This window comes from Perognathus longimembris, chromosome 1, assembly GCF_023159225.1.
Source record: "Perognathus longimembris pacificus isolate PPM17 chromosome 1, ASM2315922v1, whole genome shotgun sequence".
NCBI lineage: Eukaryota > Metazoa > Chordata > Mammalia > Rodentia > Heteromyidae > Perognathus > Perognathus longimembris.
In genome coordinates this window covers 10,273,566-10,296,806 of record NC_063161.1, presented here as the reverse complement: position 1 = coordinate 10,296,806, position 23,241 = coordinate 10,273,566, and the positions used below count along the sequence as shown (strand labels likewise).

The following is a 23,241-nucleotide window of genomic DNA, read 5'->3' as shown; positions in this document are numbered from 1 at the left end:
ACTAGCTCATGCCTGTAATCTTCTGTAGCTTCTTAGGAAAGCTGAGATCTGAGGATCACCATTCAAAGCCATCCCAGGCAAGAAAGTTCATGAGTTTATGATTTCCAATTAATCACCAAACAACAACAAAAAGGAGGAAGTGAAGCTGTGGCTCAAGTGGTAGAGCACTAGTCGAGCACAAAAGCTCAGGGAGAGTGTCCAGGCCCTCAGTTCAAGCAACATGACTGGCATTAAAAAACAACAAAACAATGACTACAAAACCAGTTCTTATTGGTAAGAGGCAGGGCTAAAGAACAAGATCATTCTACCTATTCAAAGACAATCCCTAGCATGCTGTCTCTATATCTTTACTAGAACCACCAATGTTGGAGCCTCTAAAAAATCTTTACATATACTAAGGTCAGCATTTCAAAAAATGCAATCTGGGAGAAGAAGAAGATACGGAAAATTCAACCATAATAAATAACCATCTCTTACTGCTGACCCACGTGGTCACTAAAACATCAGAATAATGAAAAGTTGGGCACAGGTGGTTCATTCCTATAATTGTGGATCCGCAGGAAGCTGAGGTCATGGTGTGACGCCAGCCCAAGTAGGCAAATCCAAGAAACTCTTATGTCCAATTAACTGTAAAAAGCTAGAAATAGAGGCGTGGCTCAAGTGATAAAGTACTAGCATTAAGCCAAAACAGCTAAGCAAGAGTACAAGGCCTAAGTTCAAGCTTTAAGCTTAAGTGTGTGCACATGCACACACACGCATGCGCAAATAATGATGCTGGAAATGGTAACTACCATTGCGCAAATAATGATGCTGGAAATGGTAAGTACTTGCTGGTGAAGAGCTTGGACTCTGAAGTTAGAATGATTGGGTTCTAACCTGACTCTGCCCATTCTGTCTATGTGAACCTACCATGGCTTCATATGTGGTCCTACAGTATACTATCTGAGAAGAATAGTGCCCATCCACCTCAAGGAGGCCCAGGAGGAATCTACATATTAACAGGTGGCCAACATGTGAGCACGTAGAACAGAATCTGATGCATAGTGCTAATTATGTTAGCTACAAATATGTCTTTCCATATAAAAAGCAGGGCTATGTGAGAACTGGAAGAATAAGACAATACTCCAAGAAGACCAGGGGTTGTGGGTTCACCAGCTCACACAGGGCAGAAGTGGAACTTGAAGTGAGACTGGCTTCTGTAAGTCTCTGTCATAGCCCCTGTTCCTGTTCCATGACCTACACACTACTTCAGCCGTATGATTAAGCCAGAACCAGCAAGAAGATGATTAGTGCCACTTGCCGGCTACAACATGCTTTTCTTCCCATGGTTCTTCAATACTAGGCATAGGATTTAAAAGAAAATTATTCATACATTAAGAAACTTCTGGATGTGTAAAGGAAATAACCATCTTCTCCCAGCCAATAGGAATGTACCTGGAGATAGCCAGTTGATCATCCTGGCCAATACTATTAAATTTTTACCATCTCCTGGAATAGAAGGTAAAGACTTAAGTTGGTAACTAAATAAATATTTATTTTCTCTGATCACCAAGTGCTGAGTGTCTTCAAAGGGAGCCATGTTTCTCCGTTTGTTGCAACTGGGAATGGGGTTTATAAGCATTACACTTCTTTCATCCTTTCATCCTTCCTTCCTTCCTTCCTTCCTTCCTTCCTTCCTTCTCTCTCTCTCTCTCTCTGTTTCTTATTTTTTTGCCAGTTCTGGAGCTTGAACTCAGGGCCTGAGCACTGTCCCTGGCTGCTTTTTGCTCAAGGCTAGCACTCTGCCACTAGAGCCACAGCGCCACTTCTGGCTTTTTGTTTTTTTGCTTTTTCCTCCTCAAGAGTTTTTCATCATGGAGACAGAGACATGCACTGTACTATTTTGTGATAACTAATAAATTTCCCTTAAATATATTTCATATCTTTCTCACCTAATTTTTCTTCTTTCTTCACTCCGGAGGTCACAAAAATGACAGGACCCAAAGTACATGTGGCAGAAAATAAGAGACATGCTTATTTTTATTTCCTGCACTTAAAAATAACTTTCGAAGGCTCCCTGCTTTATGTGTGGTTTTATGTATGCTGATTTCCCATCCCTAGCATGTGTATACCATACATGTCTAAATACATATTCTGAAATACACCTTATGCTTCCTGTTCTGAATTTTATTTTCATTTATTTTATATCATAAGTATCTCTCCATATTACGAGATAGTTTTAAAGCAAAGCAATTACATGGTTTTCTTGTAAGAAATTGTTCCACTGTTCTTGCTGCTTTCAAGACTTATTCAGTGTTATGTCTACAAACAGTATGTCATAGAAGGTTTTCCTACACTTAGGCTGATCTATTTAAGACAAGAATCCTTAAGACAAGTTACAGAAGGCCAAGGTCCTTGATATATACTTTAAAATTTCCCTCTTTTTAGAGGATACAAGCATTTCTAATGCCAGCAGCACTATATACGACTAGGCACATGTCACTCTCTTACTGTCTTTTAAATATGCAATTGCTCATCGTTACTGAACATTCCACGGAGGTAAGACTGATTTGATGTAACAAAGCAAACCTTAAATGAACATTTGCGGAAACTCTTGTTCTGAAAAACAAATCTAATTACTGTAATTAACAGTGAAAGCCAAAAGGAGCATCCTGCACTACTATTATTATATTATTATTAACATTAGGAAGGTACTTCATTTGTGAACAAATTTTATACTCATGTCTTAGTTAATCTCTGTAATGTGCTTGGGAGGCAGTGAGGTTATTTATAGCTGGACTTCTGAGTGGAAAATCTTTTAAATGTCCTTTTGTCTTGGGAGTGCAACTGGATTATCACCAGCATATCAATTTACAGAGTTACTCTTCTTCATACAACACCAAGGACAAGGTCATTGGGTCAAGGACGTGGTCCTTGAAGAAGATCAAGTGGTCCAAGAAGATCAAGTAGTCATTGGCATGAGATGCAGAATTTTCATAGCATACCCTAATGATCAGCTTCCCTATCAAATTCCTGTGCTTCCACGAAAATGTGGCCTGCTATTGCAGCTGATGATAAAACTGCTGTTTTTAAATCTAATATCTCTGTCTGCACTGTGTTTGTGCGAGCTGTAGGAGTGAACGTTTACCTTCAACAGAATTCTTAACAATTTCAACAACTACTAGATTATGGGATTTGTAGCTAAAGCAACAGGAATAAAATGTGCTCTCCATAATACCAGTAGTTTTCATGACCTTAACATTTATAATTATAAATTCACAAAATTTATAATTATAAATTTATAAAATCTATAATCATGCAAATACCCTTCTCTAAAAGAGTGGTTCCCCCCACATACCTGGCAGGAAACTGGAAATCTTTAATAGAGAACAAAAATAAATACATATAGGCTAAAATCACCCATCTAATTCAATGCTCAGCCTACAATGTCTGTATCTGAGCAGATGAAGGCTATAGAAATGCCACAAGTCTCCAAACAGCAAAGAAGCTATCACTGTGTAGAAAGGAGATCTTGCCTGAAATCAGCAGATAAGAGTATCAAGCCCTACTTGGCCAATTCTTACTGGACATCCCTGAATCTTCCTCTGATATATAACTGAAACCACAGTTCCAACTAGAACTACAGAGCTACAGGAAGTGACAGCCTTGGGCTGGGATGTGGCTCAGTGGCAAAGTGCTTGCCTAGCAAGTGCAATGTCTTAGGTTCGATACCCAGTACCAAAAAAGAAAAGACAAAAAAAAAAAAAAGTGACAGCCTTGCTGCTGACTGATGGAGTTTGTATGTGTTGGTTGTATACTTTCTCCCAGCCTCTTTCCCACAAAAGGAGGTGAGCAGACTACATGCTTGGCTAAGCAGCCTGCTGAACATGGCTGTCTGTATAAGGTGTCCAGACAAAGAGCCATATCTGGAGTTCAGTAATAAACATTGTTAAAACCAAAATATGTTTTGAAGCAAATAGATTCATAATAAAAACTCAGTGAACTCAATGAACTAAAGAGATCAGTGATACGCTAACACCTCTACAGTGGCATGACTATGACACTTAACAAAGTCTGGGTTGGAAATCTTCCTTATCTGATTGAAAAAAAATACCTTTAGATTCTTTACTAATATACTTACTAAACAAGCGAACATATATTAGCACATGGCACATGGTAGATAGTTTTCTCTACTACCAAGGGTATAGAAAAAGAAGCCATGGTTTCTGTCCCCAGAAGGTGACATGTCATGGGTAACTATTTGCAAATCAATACAATAAACATGTCAGAAAGATACACAGGGCATGTAGGGCAAGTAGAAGAGGAGCCCAGACTGAGAATTTCAAGCGGGTGTCTTGCTTGTTGAATATGATGCTTTTGCAAAGTCTTAAAGGGCGAGAAGGGTGGTCTACCAGATAGGGAGGAAGAAGCAGGCAGATGAGGCAGTAGGTTATACCATGGAGAGAATGGGAACTACAGACAGGCTAGGGTGATACGGCATGAAGACAAGAGAAAACTGTGTGCAGAAAATCACCAGAACCCAATATTCGATATACATGCAGAGGAGCTATCCCTTTCCCTTCATAAGAAAGGGTCTTGATAGATCAGACTGATCTGTCCCATATATCATTCTGATCTCAGAGATGGTGGATCTGAAAAGCAGAAATAAGAGAGGCAGATAGGTAAAAGAACTGGGGTGTGTTCAGGATGGAGAGGAAGGGGTGGCACTGGAAGACCGCTAAGATAAAGAACCACTAGTTGAAAACAGATAGACTGCCTGGAGGATTTAGCAACAAAGCTAAAAAGAAGTCTATCCTAGTTTCTTGCAGAAGTAGCGGGTACTGCTGTCTACTACTGTTCCCAACTCTGTTTACAACACTGATGGCTGATTTCAAGTTTTACACATTTGCTCACCAGGTGAACAAGAATGTGGGAAACTTCTGAATTCTGATTTGGTCATCTGATGTACCTTTCTGGCTTCTGGCTACATTTGTGGATGTGCTTCACCCAAACCCAGAGGAGAAGGTGGAGCAGAAGCAACGATACTGGCCAGACTTAATCCTGGACGTGACCCTGAGTTTATCTAAAATAACAGCCAAAATAGCAAAGGGGAGAAAATCGGCATCAGATACAAATGAAAGGAATTTAACATAAGAAAGCGATGACTCTTGAGAGGCATGGCTGCTTCTTGAAAGAAGAAGAAGCACTCCTTTTCCTGGTCTCAAGGGAAAGAATCCTGAGGTCAATGGATGGCATCCGTGGAGAGGGCACATTTCTGTTTAATGAAAAAGCAGGAGTGGCCAAACTAGAACAGAGAAAGAAGCCTGAATTCGTTTTCAGGGACTACCACAGTGAAATAGCACAGACTGGGTGGCAGAAATCCAGAGATTTATGTTATTACTGTTGGGAAGTCTGAGATATTTCAAGGCACCTGCCTTGTTCTGTAGTATACCCACAGTGTGACCACATGGTCTTCCCTCTCTATATGACTCTCCAAATTGCTGGTTTGGGGGGTATTTAGTTTAAGACATTTATCACAGCAGACTATGGTCTACCCCAATGAATCTATTTTAATTAAATCACTTCTTTAATACCCAATATCCAAATAGAATTATATTTTGAGGTGCTAGAGGTTAGGACTTCAAAACGTGAATTCTGGGGTGGACAAAATGTAGCTCACAGAACCACCTCCCCTATTGTGGTGTGTAAAAAGAGAGGCAATGGAGGCCAACAGAGTAGTTCAAACATTTAATTTGGAGTTTCCATGAAGGCTACCTTAGGTCTGAGAGCTACAATTCTAAACATGGCAAGACAGTACCAGACCGTTACTACAAAATACTAGAATCCTATTTTATCATCCCCAGAACTCTGGACAACAAGTATATTTTCATATATGCAAGCTGGAGTGGTGAGTATTTTTTGTGCTTAAAACGTTGTTATTCTTACCTTCTGATAGATATACAAAGGGCTCTCAATTTAATACACCCATTTGTGTGTATAATGGATCTTGATCAGAGTCAAGGCTTCCAACATTTCTACTCCCTCCTACTTATGTGTTCTCTATCAGTCTATCATCAAGTTTCCTTACTCCATTCTCCTATGTGAACATTGAGTATCATGACTGTCCCCTGAATCCCTCCCCTTCCTAAGAAAGGATGTGGGAGTGCCTATGCACATGTACTGCTCTTGCAGGGTGTGAGTAAAGGCAGCTCTTACCTGTGAAAGAGGACAGACTTGACCAAGGTGACAACATCCCGGCTGGCATTATATCCGGCACAGACGATAGCAACATGGATTGTCTGTGGGAAGAGGAACACAGGATAAACATGCAGACAGAAGCAAGCTTTCTGGGAGCTGCAAGCCCACCAAAATAAATAAATAAATAAAATAAAAAAGGAAAAAAGAAAGAGAGAAAAGAAAACTGACCTTTATTTCCTGTAGACATCATTAGAAAACAAAGAGCACTGTCGAAGCTGTGGAGAATGACTCCAGACAGTTTTATTAAAGCCTTTTTAATTGGTTTATGGAGCTATCATCATTTGGAAGCCATTAAGGCTCTTTTCAATTACATTTTGGGGATGAGAGAAATGGTGATTGGTTTAAATCAGCAAACACGAGTCCCTTGCTCCCAAGCAAGGAGAAAGTGACAACGGGTAAAATAAGGGAGGGGAAAAACAGACCCCTGGAAGGAGGAACCAACCACCAGAGATCTCAAATGGAGAAGTCTTGGCTCAGAGAATTTGTAAAAACCCCTCAGGAGATATCTTAGGTCTTGGGTTATGGTCAATATGAGAGTAGGGCCAAAGGGATCAATGAAACTCTTTGGGTCCCATCTGGAATATCACTCAAAGAACAGAAGACTGATAGAACTGAGGGAAACTTACAAATATTCTCAGCTAAGCTGCCTGGGGTAAGTGCCCCAGACATGAACCCCGACACCTTCTTTTCTACCCTGGGTGATCCTGGCAAATATGCCAGGTTAAGTGACAGACACATTGCAATGTTAAGAGCGGAACCTGGATCTTTCAGTACTAGCTGCACCAGATCCCAACTGTACCAAAAAAGGTCCTCTGGGACCTTTGAAAAGCTTTGAGGCTTCCCACGTGGGGTGCCACGATTGAATTACAGGTAATGTACATGTGGTGTACAGTGACAGAGACTGAGAAGCCGGAGGATAAGTGCAATGGGACACCATCGCCTCTCAAGGAAAGGACAGTGAATACCTTTCACTACTGCCTCTCCTCAGGAGCACAGCCTTCCTTGAATGGAAATGTGCCCCCACACCCCCCAACCATGCTCTGTCCTGGGAGTATTGCAGAAGGGTGATCCTAGGGATCGGCAATACTTAAAAGTGTGAGTTCTTGATGGAAGGGTGACACGGATCGGATCAGCATGCATTGTGCTCATGAACTGACATGAAACCCATTTGTATAATGACTTAAAGACATTAAAAAGTTATAATAACAAAAGAGTGAATTCTTGAAAGCTAGCTGCTTCTAATCAGAACGACAAACAGCTTTCGCTCTCATAGCTTCAGGACACTCCACTGCCTTGCTCAGCTGCTACTTAACTACTGGTTTGTGTATACTGATCTCTGAATGCCAGGTCATCTTGCTCACCCCACCTCCTGACACCACCTGGAAAGAACCTAATCGTTCAACAGCCTCCATCCATGTCCATGAACTCTTTGGATGTACTGACCTTCATTTCACCTTGAACATCCCTACTCCCAATGCCCGAAAGAGGGCTAAGCCTTTCTCTAGGATCTCAGAAATGCTAGTCTTTGGCTTGCCACACTTGCAGGATTCTTAGGGCTGCCATACACTATGCCCAGTCCCTCCTCTGTGGAAGAGCTAACTCCAGTTCTACCTATCCACCTGACCATATCTCGCTCCCACCACTGCTAACCTGAAATATCTCTCTTTTACCTCAGGATCCTGAGTGCAAACCTAACCCTGGCTGGGATGCTGTAGACCCCAGATTCCCCTCTTGTTCTTGAGTGCCAGAGAGATGAAGGGAGATGAAAGCTAGGAATAATTTACACAATGACAGCTAATTCCTGTGGAGCAATCTGCTCTACTCCAGGCACTGCTTGACACTTTGTACAGATTACCAGACTTCAGTCTCTCAGATGTGTGAGTCATGTACAGCATTTCAGTTCTGTATCAAAGATCAAGACACTGAGGCCTAGAAAGTTAGGATTTGAATTCTGCAAAAGAAATTTTTAACTCTGGTGGTACATAAGAAACACCTAAAATATTTTTTTTAAATATTCCCTTTGTTCTAAAGCCATCTCTGACCAAGTAACTGATAAGTCTCTGATGCCTAAGGGTTTCAAATACTCTATGAAAAGTAGTAGTGGCAGTGACTGGAGTTATCTTGGTTGTTACTATTTGTTGTGTGTGTGCTTTGTGTGTGCTGTGTGATGTGTGTGTGTGCGCATGCGTGCGCACGCACATGTAGGGTGCTACTAGCATCTTCTGAGTAGAAGCCAGGGAGGATGTTGTTACACATTCTAAAGTATGCAAGAGAGCCCCCACTGTCCCTTCCTGAACAAATTATCCTGTCCAAACATGAAGAGTAACACTGTTAGGAGACTGTTTTAGGAAGAAAGAACACAGGAAATAGAGGGTCAGCGGAAGTGCAGCTCCCTATAGATTCAACTGCTACCTTAGCTCAGTCTAATTTATGCATCTCTTAATTTCTCCACCTGTAAAATGAAGGCCTCATCACTTATCTCTGGATAATATCATCCTAAGACTCAGGATGAAAGATTGCAGTGCAGATGCAACTGCCACCATTTAAGTCATGAAGGAAATGAATAGAAAAGTGCCTGCACACCAGGAGACAACCCAGGAAGGGACAGGATGGAGGAAAACATGCAGAATCAGGCTCTTCTGAATCACAAATATTTAAACATGCAGCCTCTGAGATATCAAACTTTGTCTTGGCTTCAGGGTTCAGGGACTTTTCAAAATGGGCCCATTAAATATAAGCACAAGTGCGCACATTCTCAAACATTTTACATAATTTTCCAATCTCTTTAGTTTCATCCAATACACCTGCCACCATGAATAAATTCATCATCTGGAACTGTAGCAGCAGAGCCTGCTACCTAGGAAAGGGAGAAAAGCAGAATGTCCCTTGAATTTACTCTTGGCAAGGGTTTTAGATGAACCTAAATTTTGCCATTGGGGAAGAACACAATGGGAGAGGACAGAGCCAGAGGTAGAAATCGAGAGGAGAAAAATGGAATGGATATTCCTTGAAAGAACAGGGTCACACGCATGGTTTTCAAACCTGAGGATTTGAAGCTACAAAGTAGAGATTTCTAAGTTTATTGGGTTAAACATGACACAGGAGTCCCCTGCAACTCAAAGTGTGGGACCTGTATGTCAGATTCCGTGCCTGGAACCCTCCCACTAAACATTCTTTGTACTTGCAATATTAGATGTAAGACTTGTCTCCATCTGCCACAAAGTCTGGACAGACAGTGGAATGAGGTTCTCGTTTATCCTCCTAAACTTACTCTCTACCCTTCCCCAATGCTTCTGTGACCCTCGGAGCCCAGTTGTTCTAGACAAAATTGCCTGGGCTCCTTTCCCCATGGATTCTATACTCTTCCTCCTGCAGGAAAGTAGTCCCCAGAAAGTATTCTCTCACAAATAGATACAAACAAACAAAAAAAACAACAACAAACTAGTCCCCAAAGAAATTCAAACCAAACTATGGGACTGTAGGCAAGCTGTGGCTTGGCAGAGAGACTCACACTGCCAGCCCTGACGCATTACTGACAACATTAGCTGTGATCCAGACTCTGTGCTCCTTTACGGCAACCTGATGGGGTTCTGCCATGGAGAGACTGTAGCAGGGAGCAGGGAGCAAGGAGCATGGAAGCAACTACCATGGACCTCAGCTGCTGACTCCTGGGAGACTGAAATAGGAGACAATGAACAGGTGATACTTACCTTCTTCAGGCTAAGTAAAGGACAGGGACCTGTCAGAATCTTCCCTATCTTTTATCTGACTACACTAGTCAAGTCATTTGTTCTATAAACCATGGGTTCTGGCTTGACATAACTTCCACAGGCTCTGTCTGGAAAATGGGAGACACACCTGTTCTTAACAATGTCTGTTTGATAGATCAACATAAGGAGAAGCTGAGATTTCCCTCCTGCTGAGTGCTCCCTTCAGCCAAGTGCTCCCTCTTGAGTACTCCCCCCTCCCCATGACTACAAAATGGGACATCTTACTCGACAGGTGGTTGAGGGAACCCGGTAGATAGCCCTCCACTTCTAATATGCACCAGAGACTCCCACAGGGCTTTGCTTTATTTTATTTTTTGCCAGTCCTGGGGCTTGGATTCAGGGCCTGGGTACTGTCCCCGACTTCCTTTTTGCTCAAAGCTAGCACTCTACCACTTGAGCCACTTCCAGCTTTTTCTATTCATATGGTGCTGAGGAATCGAACCCAGGGCTTCATGCATGCAAGGCAAGCACTCTACCACTAAGCTATATTCCTAGTCCCCACAGGGCTTTTAAGGCAGAGTACTCAGGTGCAGCTACAGCTGGCCTAGGGGCCAAGATGGAGAACCACTGCTCTGTCTGGTCACCGAGGCAGTATCTCCAGGAAAACTCCACAGAAGCGAGCTGCGATGGTCTGACATGGAGGGCAGGGGACATTCAAGACATGCTTCCATTCTCATCACAGAAGGGCACAGCTTTCGTGTTCTCATACAAGCGAAGTAAAGGTGGGTGTCTTCCTCATGTTACCACATGCGCCGGAGCTTTGGAGTCACCACTCTTGTGAGGAGAGGGAAAGGCGTAGTGATGGAATTGGGAAAGACCCCTACTGCTCAAAGAACAAGAGCCTGAGAGTCAGAGGGGCTGACAGAAGCCCCAGCTATGCCGCAGCCCAGCCAAGTGACTGTGTACAAGCCACTCAACCTTTCCTCTCGTTTTCAACCACAGCCTTGGTAAAGTGAGGATTTTTCATTTCCATACATAGTTTTTCTATTTCTTAACAGCATATTTTCCCCTAGACCTGAAAATAAAGAGATAGGGAAGAGGTTAAATCAGTAGTCCGAGATGCCATGGTGTTGGTAGCTACCGTATAGCTCAGTGAGGGGCTGAAATCCAGAGCTGAGCTGAGCAACTCACCACCCTGCCTCAGTAAGACACATCTGTAATTATTAAGATGAAAAACTAGACTATTTACATGCCACTGAACAGTAAGTATCTCACAGGCCTCTCGGCCACCACGCCTCTCTGGGGAACTATTGCCTGTTTGGTCTAAATAGTAAACTACAAGCCTCAAAGACAAAGTTGTTGTTATCCTGAGCAAGAAAATAGATGCCTCCTGACTTAGGAAGCTAAGTATTGTGAAGTTTGCCAAGAGGAGGTAGAGTCATGGAAGTTTTAGGACCAGGTATGAGAAACGGAAGGGCCAAACTTCCTGGAGTGTCTCTGTATGACACCCCAATCCCACGGCCGTCAAAGCCTAGGTTGAAAGAAGTGAAGGGAAAATCCTGTAGTGTTTATTATCTCAGTTTAATTGATTTCTGCCCATCTTCTATCCCTAACCTGTTTTAGATCTGATTTTCTTGTTGTGAAGAACTCAGCCACCCAGAGAAGAAACAGAAACCCAATATGCTACTTGGAAAGTACAGTAAGGAGAGACATGGATTTTGAGGTAGATTGACAGAAGCCTAATGGATACAAATAGGCTCATGTTTGGGACAGGTGGGTTGTCTAAAAAACAACTCAATCCTGACTCATGGTGGGTATCTCTGTAAGGACCACCAGCATTAAGAAGACCACCTGAGAATCTGAGGGAGGTCCACCTATAGGAATTAATATAGATGACTAGAAGGGGTGACACTGATCAATTGTGCTCTCAAGTTGACAATACTGAATTGAAACCCCTTTGTACAACTATGTGAAGATAATAAAAAATTATATAATGATATGTATGCATGCATGTACACATGTATAATATTGATAATTAGGCTAGAAAGAAAAAGTAAGCATTCAGGCAAGATGTATGTAGACAGGTTAATCTGAATCAAAGTGGCCTGGAAAATTATAGCTAAAAAGATGAGAGCGGAGCAGCCATCTGACAACACAGCATGTGCCTTTCAGGCATCCAGGGAGCAGAGGAAACCCTGAGCTATGGAAGAACTGGTGTGATGAAGAAAGGAACAGGCGAAGATCCTCCTGGAAAAGAGGCTTGGAGGAGGAGAGTTGAATGGACCAGACTTGGAACACAAGGCAGCCGCTTTATAGCTCATAGCATTAGTGAGGAATTGGCTTCTCCTGTGGGAACTGGCCAGAAGACATATTCATTCAATGTCCTTCATGATCCATGTGCAGCTGGTTCCTAACTTGAGAAAGCACACAACACTACGGCAAGTACTAAGATCTGCTACCTGCAGTGAGGACAGGGAAATGTTGCAACCCGTATGCATGCTGGCAGAAAAGCAAAATGGGGCAGCTGCTGTGGAAAACATTGTGGCAGATTCCTCTGAAAGTTAAAAATAGAATTACCATATGAAATAATAATTCCACCTCTGGGTATACACTGCAAAAAACTGAAAGGACTTCAGAAAGAGATGTGCATACCTATGGGCATAGCAGCTTTATCACCACAGTTAAGAAATGCCAACAAGAGGAACAGCTCTAGAGTCTGAGGGCACACTACTGTAAATATACTAACACTTAAAAATGGTAACTTAAAAATGGTAACTCTCATTACATGTTTTGTAAGGCATAATTTTAAAAAGTTATAAACTTGATCATCACTTTATACTTATTATGCAGCTTTGCTAAGCCAACCTATAAAATCACAGTGATTAAAACAATTACGTGAGCTAACCTATGTAAAGCGTAGTCCCTGGCATCTAATACCTACAGGATACAGGAATGCAGGTACTGTTAGCATCAGTACCTGCAGCATCCCTGCTCATTCTTTCAAGTTGCCTATGTGTGGGTGCAGATGGTTGCCTTGCTAATCTGTTTTGCTTTCTAATCTACTCTCAATATGGAATGTCTTGGCCTCCCACCTAGTCAACTCTTCCCCATATTTCAAAACTGAACTCTATCTCTTGGGAATTAATTTCCACATCTATAAATAAGATGGTATAATGAATGTGTCAGCTCATGTGAAGGGCTTAGGGCTTGAGACTTTGTGACTGCTTGATATGTATCAGCAATCATCATTAATCATTTTAATACTAATAACTATTACTATTATTATCATTATTTCAGGGAGCCTTTACTGCATGCGCAAGAACCTACATTTAAGATCTAAGCATTAAATATCCTCATAGCAGGAAACAGCTCTCTTGTGCCTCTACTTTCTCTTCTACCTTCTAGTATGGTCCAGGACAGAATACTAATACTGTTGAAGGCAGGGTTTAATTCCATTTACTCTGTGAATCCTGAAGTTCTCCTCTTCCCACTGAGAAGGGAAACTACTCCAGGATGAGGTGTTGAGATGTTAAACTCATCATCTGGGTTATGGTAGCAACTTTGTGACCTTCCACAAAAGCACTTACTCCTCTCTGCTTTAGTCTCATCACATTTAAAACAAAAAGCTCTATCTTTGTTGCTGTTCTCAATGACACACGTTCTGAAAGAAAATTTAAAGCACATGTTACTACAAAGCAAATCAAGGAAAGTAGACTTTGGGTCAAGCCTAGATAGGAGGCTATAAGACATTTGGTCTCTTGCCCTGACTAAGCTGAGACTGACAACTAACTTCTAGCAAGGTCCACAAAGAGCCTTCTGATATTGTTTTCATTCCTTTACCTCTCCTATGAATGTGTGGCTAATGAATTCAGCAGAAGATGAACACAGGCCGCCTGACACAGAGCTCCACAAGACATGGCAGCTTTGCTCTTCCTCCGTGGCTCACTCTGTGGACAAAGGAGCTGCCATTACAAGGACACACAAGCCACCCTAAGGAACCCAGGCTACCAGTAATTCTGTGAGCCATGGCAGAAGTCGATGCTTCAGCCCCAGCCACACCTTGGGATGACTTTGTAGCCCTGCAGATGTAATGATATCACTAGAGTTTCAGAATCACAATACAAAGGCTGAGTGTTTCCAGATTCATGATTTTCACAAACTGCATAAGACAAGAGATAACTAATGCTTTAAGCTGGTAGGTTTTTGGGATGTCTTGCTATGAAGAAGCAAACAACTAAGGCACAAGGGAAGAAGCCTTAGCTATCCCTATAGGAGCACTGCTCCCTGAAAGTCAGTGTATGAGACTATGTTCCTTCTAGCCACGTTGCCTAATTTGGGGATCTGACCTTCAGAGGGGATCTTTCAGTGGATTTACGCCCTCAAAGAAGCCCCAAATAAGGCACATAAAGCTAATGAAATCTGAGTCCAAATGCCATCATGATATCTTCCAACAGCAATGTGGGACAGGAAGACAGCTGGCAAGCCCTTCACTGTGAGTTATCATGCACAATTCTTAAAGATGAAGTGGAAAAAAAATTGAAGTGGATCAAAATACTGTGAGGTTAGCTGGGGTCCCAGAAGACATAAGTGAGAGGTGTCAAGTTTTACAAATATAATGGCTCCAGGAAAATGCCAACCTCCCCCTGCACCCCACCCCGCTTTGCGGCATGAGCTAACAATTGCAGCCACAATCTGGAAGGCAATTTAAAATGATCCAACTTCTTTTCAAGAACAAACAGATTCTTGCTTAGATCCAGTGAGGAATCATTATGCTCAAGAGATTGCAAGAACCTCCAGAGGCTCCAACACCATGACTTGTCACCAGCGACCTTTTATGAAGTGTTGAGCACACAATACAGATTGGAGCTAGAGTGCTCAGAGTGTGGATCCCAGAAGCCTCATGTCACCACACTTTAAGTATAGGGGGGTTCACAATTTCCCAGGTTCAACCCCCAGATCCACCTCTTCCTGACTGGGTGACCTTTGCTTGTAATAGTTTAGTAGCCTGTAAAATGAAGAAAGTGCATTGTGTAACTTAAATTCGGGGTAACATTTTACCATGGTTTCGGATACAAATGAAAGGATGGTAGATGTTATCTCTTATTCATATTATGTTGCTACAGAAAAGTGAGGCTCAAAGCAAAGAACAGAAAGGAAGACAGAAATTTTCATATGGGTTGGGATGGTTTGACAACACAGTCACCAACTTGCCATAAAAATAATATTGACTATGGTGATTTAAAATTATGTCCAACATGTTCTGAAATTCCTCCCATTGAGAGATGAGGTGTGGTCTACTCTCCACTAGTCAGTGGATGGGAGTTTTATGACCACGACTCTGCCTTGCATGTGTTTGCCAGTTTTAGGGAGTTAACTCAAGACTTTGAGCTTGTTCTGACTTGAGCCATATTCCCTTCCTTTTACTTTAAATTGTTTGACAAATCAGGTCTCACACTTTTATCTCCATCTAGAGTAGCTGGTGTTCAATACTACATCTAGCCTCCTGTGACTAACAGAACAAATGACACCAGGATACTGAGTAACTACCAGACAAATGACACTGTGACCCTGTGTATCAGATTCTATGTCTGATCTTAGACTGAGAACCTTCAGCTCCCATGTAATCAGTTTTCTGCCCATAGCCACCACGTTGTGAAGAAACCCAGCCTAACTAAGACAGAGATACCACACAGACAAGGTCCTGAGTCCAAGAAGGCAGGTGATGCTGGGTCAATCCCTGTTGGTCTAACCACAAAATAAACCACCAGATAAAGGACCCCAAAATGTAATTGCAATTAAGCCCTTTATGGATCCTAGGAACTATGGAGAGCTCATGAAATGATATTTGTTATTTGAAGCAGTAAGTCTTAGGGTACTTGTTAGGCAGAAACAGGGAAGATGAGCATGGGTAACTAGCACATGAGATACTCATAGACTGTCCCCTTTTCCATATCTATTTGTATCTAGTAGCACTGAAAGAGTCAACTACTGTTCTCATTGTATAGAGGCATAGATTCCAAGCATGAAATGAACCAGGCTTCTATTGAAGCACCATTGCCCAAGAACAGAAGTATATATGAATAAAACAGGCTATTCGAAGGCTACATATTTAGGAGACAATGAATGAAAGTGTTGAAGGACTAGCAAGGTCTGTTGTTTCCATCACCAGAAATCTCAGATGACAGCCTGGATGTCATGACAGTAAAGTTTTCAGAAAGACTTGTCAGACATTGGAGAAGCTTCAGAGCAAGCACTGATGGCAGTGTCCTTAGTTATGTGGCCCTGTCTGACCAGATGTGAAGACAAGCTTCAGCACTTGTAATGGAAAAGAACCAGAAAGAAGGAAGTCTATTTTGACTCCAATGACTGGTACTTCTTGATTGTTCTTTGGCTTCTCCCCTAAACTCTTACACTAAATGAGGGAGACAGGACGTGCATAGCTAATGGGTATGTAATCATCATTTCCGTGTGAGTACACATGGGTAGTAAGTCACTGTGAGGTAATACAACATTCAAATGCCCATATGCAATCTCTCAACAAGACAAGGGTGTACTGCAGAAGAACTACAGTAGGAATAAAGTTTTAGGGACATAAGAAATAAATGAACAAGAAGCACAGAACAAAGAAATGAGTAAAAGCTAACTTTCAGGTACAAATTTTTAAAATTAGTTAGCCAGTTAGGATAAGAGGTGAAAGGTCTAAATTCCCGTATTGCTACCTTATATTTCAAAGAACACAGGATTAAAGAGAGTCATTATTCATCTACATTGTACCTTTAAGAAAGGGTTTTCAAACTCTCCATCTCAGTCACCTGGATACATTTTTTTTTTAACACTAAGAAAGTCTGAGTGGACCTCATGGATATACAGCTTTGATGTGTTCTAATTCACACACAAGTGCAGGAACCACCCAAAGGATACAGGATGTTCAATAGTGAACAGAGTAGCACAACTCCAATGTCAGTGGAGAACATGGCATCACTAATAGAATGTGTCTTTTCCAGACTCCTTTGCAACTAGGTGATAGCTGGAGGTACTGTGGCAAGTGATTTTGCTAAAAAGAACTGAGGTGTAAGTTTTGTTTTAAATGCAGAGACATGTAAGAGTCAAATCTTAATTCATCTAATGATATTTGGCATTTTTTGAAATCATTCACAGAGAAATATAATACTAATACAACTACCTTAGAATTTCTCTCAAATTATATGATTCGTCACCAGCACTGAACTACTAGGAGGCTGAAAATTTGATTTTTATCTACAAGTTTACAAACAAGAAAACTGGTATTTCATGCTAAAGCCACACAACTATGAGTCTCATGTATCTCTGAGCTCCAAACCTGGCATGTGGTCTTTTCCCTCCACTTTTTGCAGAGCATTAAGGACCAAATCTCACTTGTGAAACAACATGGTTGCCTGTCTCTAGGCTGAACAAGGAAGCAAGTGCCAGCCACACAGACTACAGTAAGAAGATAATTCTCTCAGCAAACACAGCTCACAGTCTCCTTCTGTGAAACTTCTGCCTGCTTTATCCCATCTATTATTCTCCTACTTCATTTTTTTTAAGAACAGCAGAGTCATAGTGATAAAAATACATGGTAACATTTCTTCCTCATTCTAGGCCCTTCTAGCATGTTAGCAGGGTTCCCTTCTAAACCAAATACTCCATTGTAAAACAACTACAGTGACAAGGAAAATAGTAAACCTGAAAGAAATCAAACAAGTCTGCAACAAGGCAAGATTAGAGAGTACTCCAATTAAGACCCTCCCCACATCAACACTGATGGAAGAACATTGCCAGACTCCCTAAGGCCCTGTTTCCAACTGCGTGCAGTATAGATATTAAGTAATCCAAGGACTGGTTGTGTCCAGTATTATGGCAGCAAGCTTTCCATACAGCCTAGGGGAGGAAAGATGCAGCATTTACTATCTACTGGTGTTTGCACTGCTTTATTTATTTATCATCTCTTTCCCTACCTGCCTTATGCAAAATGAAGAACCCAGAAGAAAGAGAGTTTGGCCATTTGCTCACCACTGGAATTTCCATGGCTACTGAAGAGCATGGAATAAGGAATTTGAGAGGCAAACTTGTTGAGTGAGTGAGTGAGTGGACTAAATGAATTCAGTTTTAGAACCACTTCTGCACCCACATTCTCAGGGTTTGGTGTACAACCAACTCACTGTGTCCCAAGTTCTTCCCTGCTGTAACTATATATTCATTCCATGTTTCTACCCCTATGGCAGTGATCTGCAGGCATCTTCCACCTCCCCTTCTCTCTATCCACCTCTCTACCAATCCATACTTATCTAGGCTTGGGAATCCACAGAAATCCTGGATTCCTTAGAGGCTGTCCTGAAATATTCCAGTCTACAGTCTCCTCTCTTTCTGTTGAGCTCCCATTTTGGGTAAGGCCTGCATTCGGTGCCACATATTACATTGTAATAACAATGTCACTAACAACTTATCCACATGGACAGAAGCTATGGCTTACAAGGTGAAACTTCTTCAGGGAGACTGAATTCTAATACTGTTTATTCTAAGAGGTGGAATAAAGAAACAGCAGGTAATGTCTGTATTTAAATAAAAATAATACAATTGCTTATACTTGAAAATGTGCTACATAAAATGAACTATTCACGGCTTTATATGACCATCCTACTTAATTTTCCAAATACCCCGTGAAGCAAATATTGTTTTCTGATGTTTACTGACATGCCACCTGAAATTCATATTAGTTGGGTAGCTTGTGGAAGTACCCCCAGCTGAAATTAAAGGTAGGTTATAAACTCAGTCTTTGTACCAAAATGTCTTGGTCTTAAGTGGCATGCTGTAATTCATAGTCACCAGGAAGTTGTGTGTGTGTGTGTGTGTGTGTGTGTGTGTGTGTGTGTGTGTGTGTGTGATTCCAGAACACTGCATAAGTACAGATAGATGCAGGATTCCAAGGTTGACAGAAGTATATATAGGAGGAGTGTTCCAAGTTTTCAGTCTCACTAAGAGAGAACACCTTGACAAGGAAGATACAAGAGTAAGCCATAAGACATCAAAGAAGTATTCTCTGGTTCTGAATTGCAGAGGCTCTTCACACACGAAGCCCAAGGGAACTGCCTGTAGGGCCACAACTTCAGAGGGGCGCCATCCACACCATGTTTTAAGCAACGAAGGTCCCAGGATAATATCCTGCCATAGAAACTTTGAGTATGGCAAAAAGCAGCTGCAAGGAAACAGGTGGTAGGTTCCATCAATGATTCCCCTTATCTTTTCATCCCAATTTTCAGATGAGACACCTGAAGCTGGCCTAGTCCATTCAGAATAGGTGGTGACCAACCCAGACCTACACCCAGGCCCAAGCCTAGAATGCCAGCATTCCACAGGCACCTGGCAATTTCAGGTGCACCAGGCACCTGAAAATTCCGAGAGGAAGGAGGGAAATGAAGGTCCTTGTGTCTCTCTCTTTGCCTGGTATTCCTTACCTCGCACTTCTCCACCACCGGCTGCTGCCCACATTCAGAGCTGTTGCCCGCCACAATGCCAGCCCGCAGGTTCTCGCTGTCCCCAGTCCCTTCTTCCATGGAGTAGGTCTTGGAGTGGTTGCCACGGCGGTGGCCCTGGCTCCGACCTTGGGCCAGACTGAGCTGCCTTCGGAGGGCACGGTTCTCCTCCTCCACCTCACGCACGCGCACCTCCAGGCTCTCTCGCTCCCGCTGGCTGGAGGCCGTGTACCTCGGGCTGTGTGCCTGGGAGTCCAGCGGAGACAGGGACACTGGCTTCCCATCTGCAGGTGGAGACACCAGGGAAGAGTAAGCCAGGAAAGAATCCCAGACATCCACAGCTACCTACCTCAGCCTCCTTCCGCCATCTCATTTTTTAAGGGAAAGCAGATGGACTGTGAATTAGAAATAAATGCATCCAGATTGAAGTGCGAACAAAGTTGAGAACAGAGTGACTTAATATGGTAATAAAAACTAATATGCTGCTTGGAGAAGTAATATAATTATTCCTAATTAAATGCAGTGTCTTCTTGGTGCCATGTTTCTAGGTAGACATTCTGAACAATAACACAGTATGAATATGAATGAGGAGGAAACAGGGAAGAAGAGTAGAGGAGTCTAAGGAAGTAGAACAGAGCAAAAGAGGAGGAGCAGCAAGAAGCAAATGACACCAGTGGCAGTGCACTGAGTTCCTCATGGTGAAGTCCTATTTGTGGACTGAGGAACTAGAAGGGAGATGAACAAATGGACAGAATGAAGGATGCTGAATGTGGTCAACATCCTTTATGTACAAGTGTGGAAATTATTAATGAAGTTTCTTGTGATTGGCTGGGGAAGAGGAGGAGGAGGGAGGAGGGAGTGTGATGAAGGGCTGAGGGTGATCTATGTATAGCATATTCACCTACAGATGTGTTAAAATGAAACTCTCTTGTACAATTAATTGGTCCAAATAAAACATGTTTATAAATAAAATGCCAAAACCTTGTTTTCAAAGCATTATTTTCCCAAAGGAATGTTTCTTCAGTTGCAGGCAAAATATCCTTCAGAATATTCTAACAGCAATTTGCATACAGAACTCAGCAATTTGTATACACAGGGCTGTGGACATGTACCTGCTGTTATGCTGTATTTGGTAAACTGTCGTCCTAATTGTTTCCTCTGAAGATCCACAATTCAGTGAGATGATACCAGGATCTTATTGTCATTGCAGTGCCATAGTAGCTGATAGATTCTGGAAGGTACTAGCCAAGAATAAATGTACTAAGAGCAACAACAACAACAAAAAAAAAAAAAAAGGAAGAAGAAGAAGAAAATAGGGCCAAGACCAATCTCTAGGTTTTTGGCTTTTTATTTTTAAACCAAAACCCACCATGCCCATTGTGTGCAATCACACAAACTTACAAAAGTAGCCAGAGAAGCTAAATATGACTCTCAACGTCACACAATCCCTATGGTGGTGTCAGAATTCATCCCCAGCTCTGTCATATGTCTAATCCTATGACCTGAACACTTAAAATGAATTTGCGCAATAGGCTATTTCAAATGTCCAAGTTTTCATCTTTGTTTCTAAGCATTTCTTAGAAGACATGGTCTCATTAGCTAAAGTCGTCCAGGCTGGCCACAAACTCAGCATCTTCCTAAGTGCTGGGATTACACGTATGCCCTACCATGCTCAGTGTTGACAATATAAAAACCTCATATACCTAAGATACTGAGCTTGTGTACAGTAACTGCTCAACGTATGCTTACTGTAGAGGAGCTCCAGAGATAAGAGGCACACCTGAAGCTGTCAGAATTTTCTGTTTCCATTCTTTAGAAACCCCAGGCTCCAGCCACACTGGAGGCTGCCTCCAAGGTTACTGAGCCCACGTTCACAGCTCTAGAAAATTACACTGTCAGCTGTCTTCAAAAAGTACCAAAATTGAGAGACCCAGGGTTAAAAAAAAAAAAAAAGAAAAACAACTACAAAAGCAATACTTGCAAAACTGTTTGGTGTAAGTGAACTGAACACCACATGAGGGGAAAGGGAAAGAAGGGGGGGTATGAGGGAGGAGGTAACAAACAGTACAAGTAATGTATCCAATGCCTAACGTATGAAACTGTAACCGCTCTGTACATCAGTTTGATAATAAAAATTTGGAAAAATACAAAAAAAAAAACACAAAACAAAAAGCCCTCCTCTTTATCTTTACCTCGAGTTTTTCTCCTTCCTGCTCAAAGTCCCCTGAGCTTCCAAACTGTCCCAGAGAGTCTCTGTGACTCATAAAACTTGAGGATCAAAGACCCTGATAATTTATACCCTGCATGGTTCAGCCCAAGCTGTTTCAGCCTCTGCCCGGGGCTGTTTGATGTCTCTTTTGGCCATAACGAATGTGGCTCCTTTTGTTTCACCCCTTTTAGTCACCTCTAGGTTAAATGCCCAAGCACTGGAGCCTCTCCCTATCAATGCAACCACGATGACTCACTGAATTCTGCTGCCCAGCATGGCAAATCAAAGGCACAGGCTGAATCCGTCAGGGATGTGAAATCAGGCTGTTCAGGATGGTATTGTCACAGGGCTGGCCAATTACAAGCTCCTACCCAAGCTTTGGAGACCTTTCCCCCTATTTAGAATAGTTCTATCAAGAGAATGAGAAAGGTTACACACCGGATAGCAATGGGTTTACTCAAGGAACATGGAGGCTAGAAGCTGGTGAGGAAAGATGAATACCCCTCTATCAGAGGGAAGAACCTCCACTGCGGATGATGCCTGTGAGATGCTGGGTAGTCATATTTAAACCATCTCTTCCCCATTGCAAATAAGGAATCCAAGAGTCTACATGGATAAACTGAGCCCTGGCTGTGTTGCAGCTCTATAGAAACAAGCTCTCCCTGCCTTAGGGAAAGTACTTAGCTTTTCCATTCCCTAGTGTATTCCTTACATTTCTCTTTCTTCCTTTTTTTCTTGAATGTTTTTACTTTAAGTAGTTATACAAGAGTAGTTTATTCAACAGAGTAGTTTATGAATACAGTGCCTCTTGATCAATTTCACCCCTTTTAACATTCTCACCCATCCCTTCCCTCACTTTTCTTAATTTCTAGGTTATGTATTGAATTTTTATGCCATTTAACAAAGAAATTCATGTATAGAATGCATCTTGACCTGTGCCATCCCTTCAACATCTTCTACCTCCTTTAACCCACTTTCCCTTATCTTTCTCATGTATTCTTGCCTGTATTCTCTACTCCTTTCCCCCATTTCTTCTTCTAACCTTCTCCTCTTGTCCCTCTCCCCCTAGTAAGTACCCATATCCTGGTACTTATCTCTGTGACAAAATATCTGAAAGAAATAACCTGACACAGGAAGTATCAACTAGGGGTCACCATTTCAGAGGTTCTGTCTTTGTTCAATGCACTTGGGTAGGAGGTCATGGCAGAAGGAGGTGGAAGAGCTTCTCACCTCCACACAGAGCAAGAAAAAGGGATAGGAATATTCTTCAAAGGCACAAGGCCCATTGACAGACTTCCTGCAGCTAAGCTCCAGCTCCTAAAGTTCCTGCAAGCTAGTGAAAATAGCGCCACCAGCTGGAGACAAAGCATTACAACACATTTGGCTGTAGGAAATGTAGGGAATACACATGCCCAAACACCCCAAATCTCCACAAGGAGACATGAGAGTATGGCCAGGCATCAGCCCTAAACAGAGTACCCCACTAAGCCTGGAGTCACAAGAACATGCAATAGAGGAATAGGACTCATTGCCCTGGTAATTCTATTTATTTATCTGTATGGTATGCATCTCTGTGTCATAGAACATCTATGTG

General features: G+C 42.1%; 1 protein-coding gene and 1 long non-coding RNA gene across 5 annotated transcripts in view; both read right to left on the bottom strand.

The window, feature by feature from the left end:
- Large1 (LARGE xylosyl- and glucuronyltransferase 1) overlaps positions 1 to 23,241 on the bottom strand; it is a 453,235-nt gene that overhangs the window by 223,534 nt on the left and 206,460 nt on the right. For all 4 annotated transcript variants that reach the window (XM_048356361.1, XM_048356369.1, XM_048356383.1 and 1 more), the window contains 2 exons: positions 19,421 to 19,722; positions 6,196 to 6,278 (listed from right to left, as the gene is read on the bottom strand). In XM_048356361.1, coding sequence (XP_048212318.1) covers positions 6,196 to 6,278; positions 19,421 to 19,722 — 385 coding nt within the window. The remainder of the gene's footprint in view (positions 1 to 6,195; positions 6,279 to 19,420; positions 19,723 to 23,241) is intronic.
- Positions 9,833 to 10,707, bottom strand: LOC125358914. The gene is made up of 3 exons (XR_007212439.1): positions 10,510 to 10,707; positions 10,398 to 10,399; positions 9,833 to 10,302 (listed from the first exon to the last, which is right to left on the bottom strand). It is a non-coding gene; the product is annotated as an uncharacterized LOC125358914 (long non-coding RNA).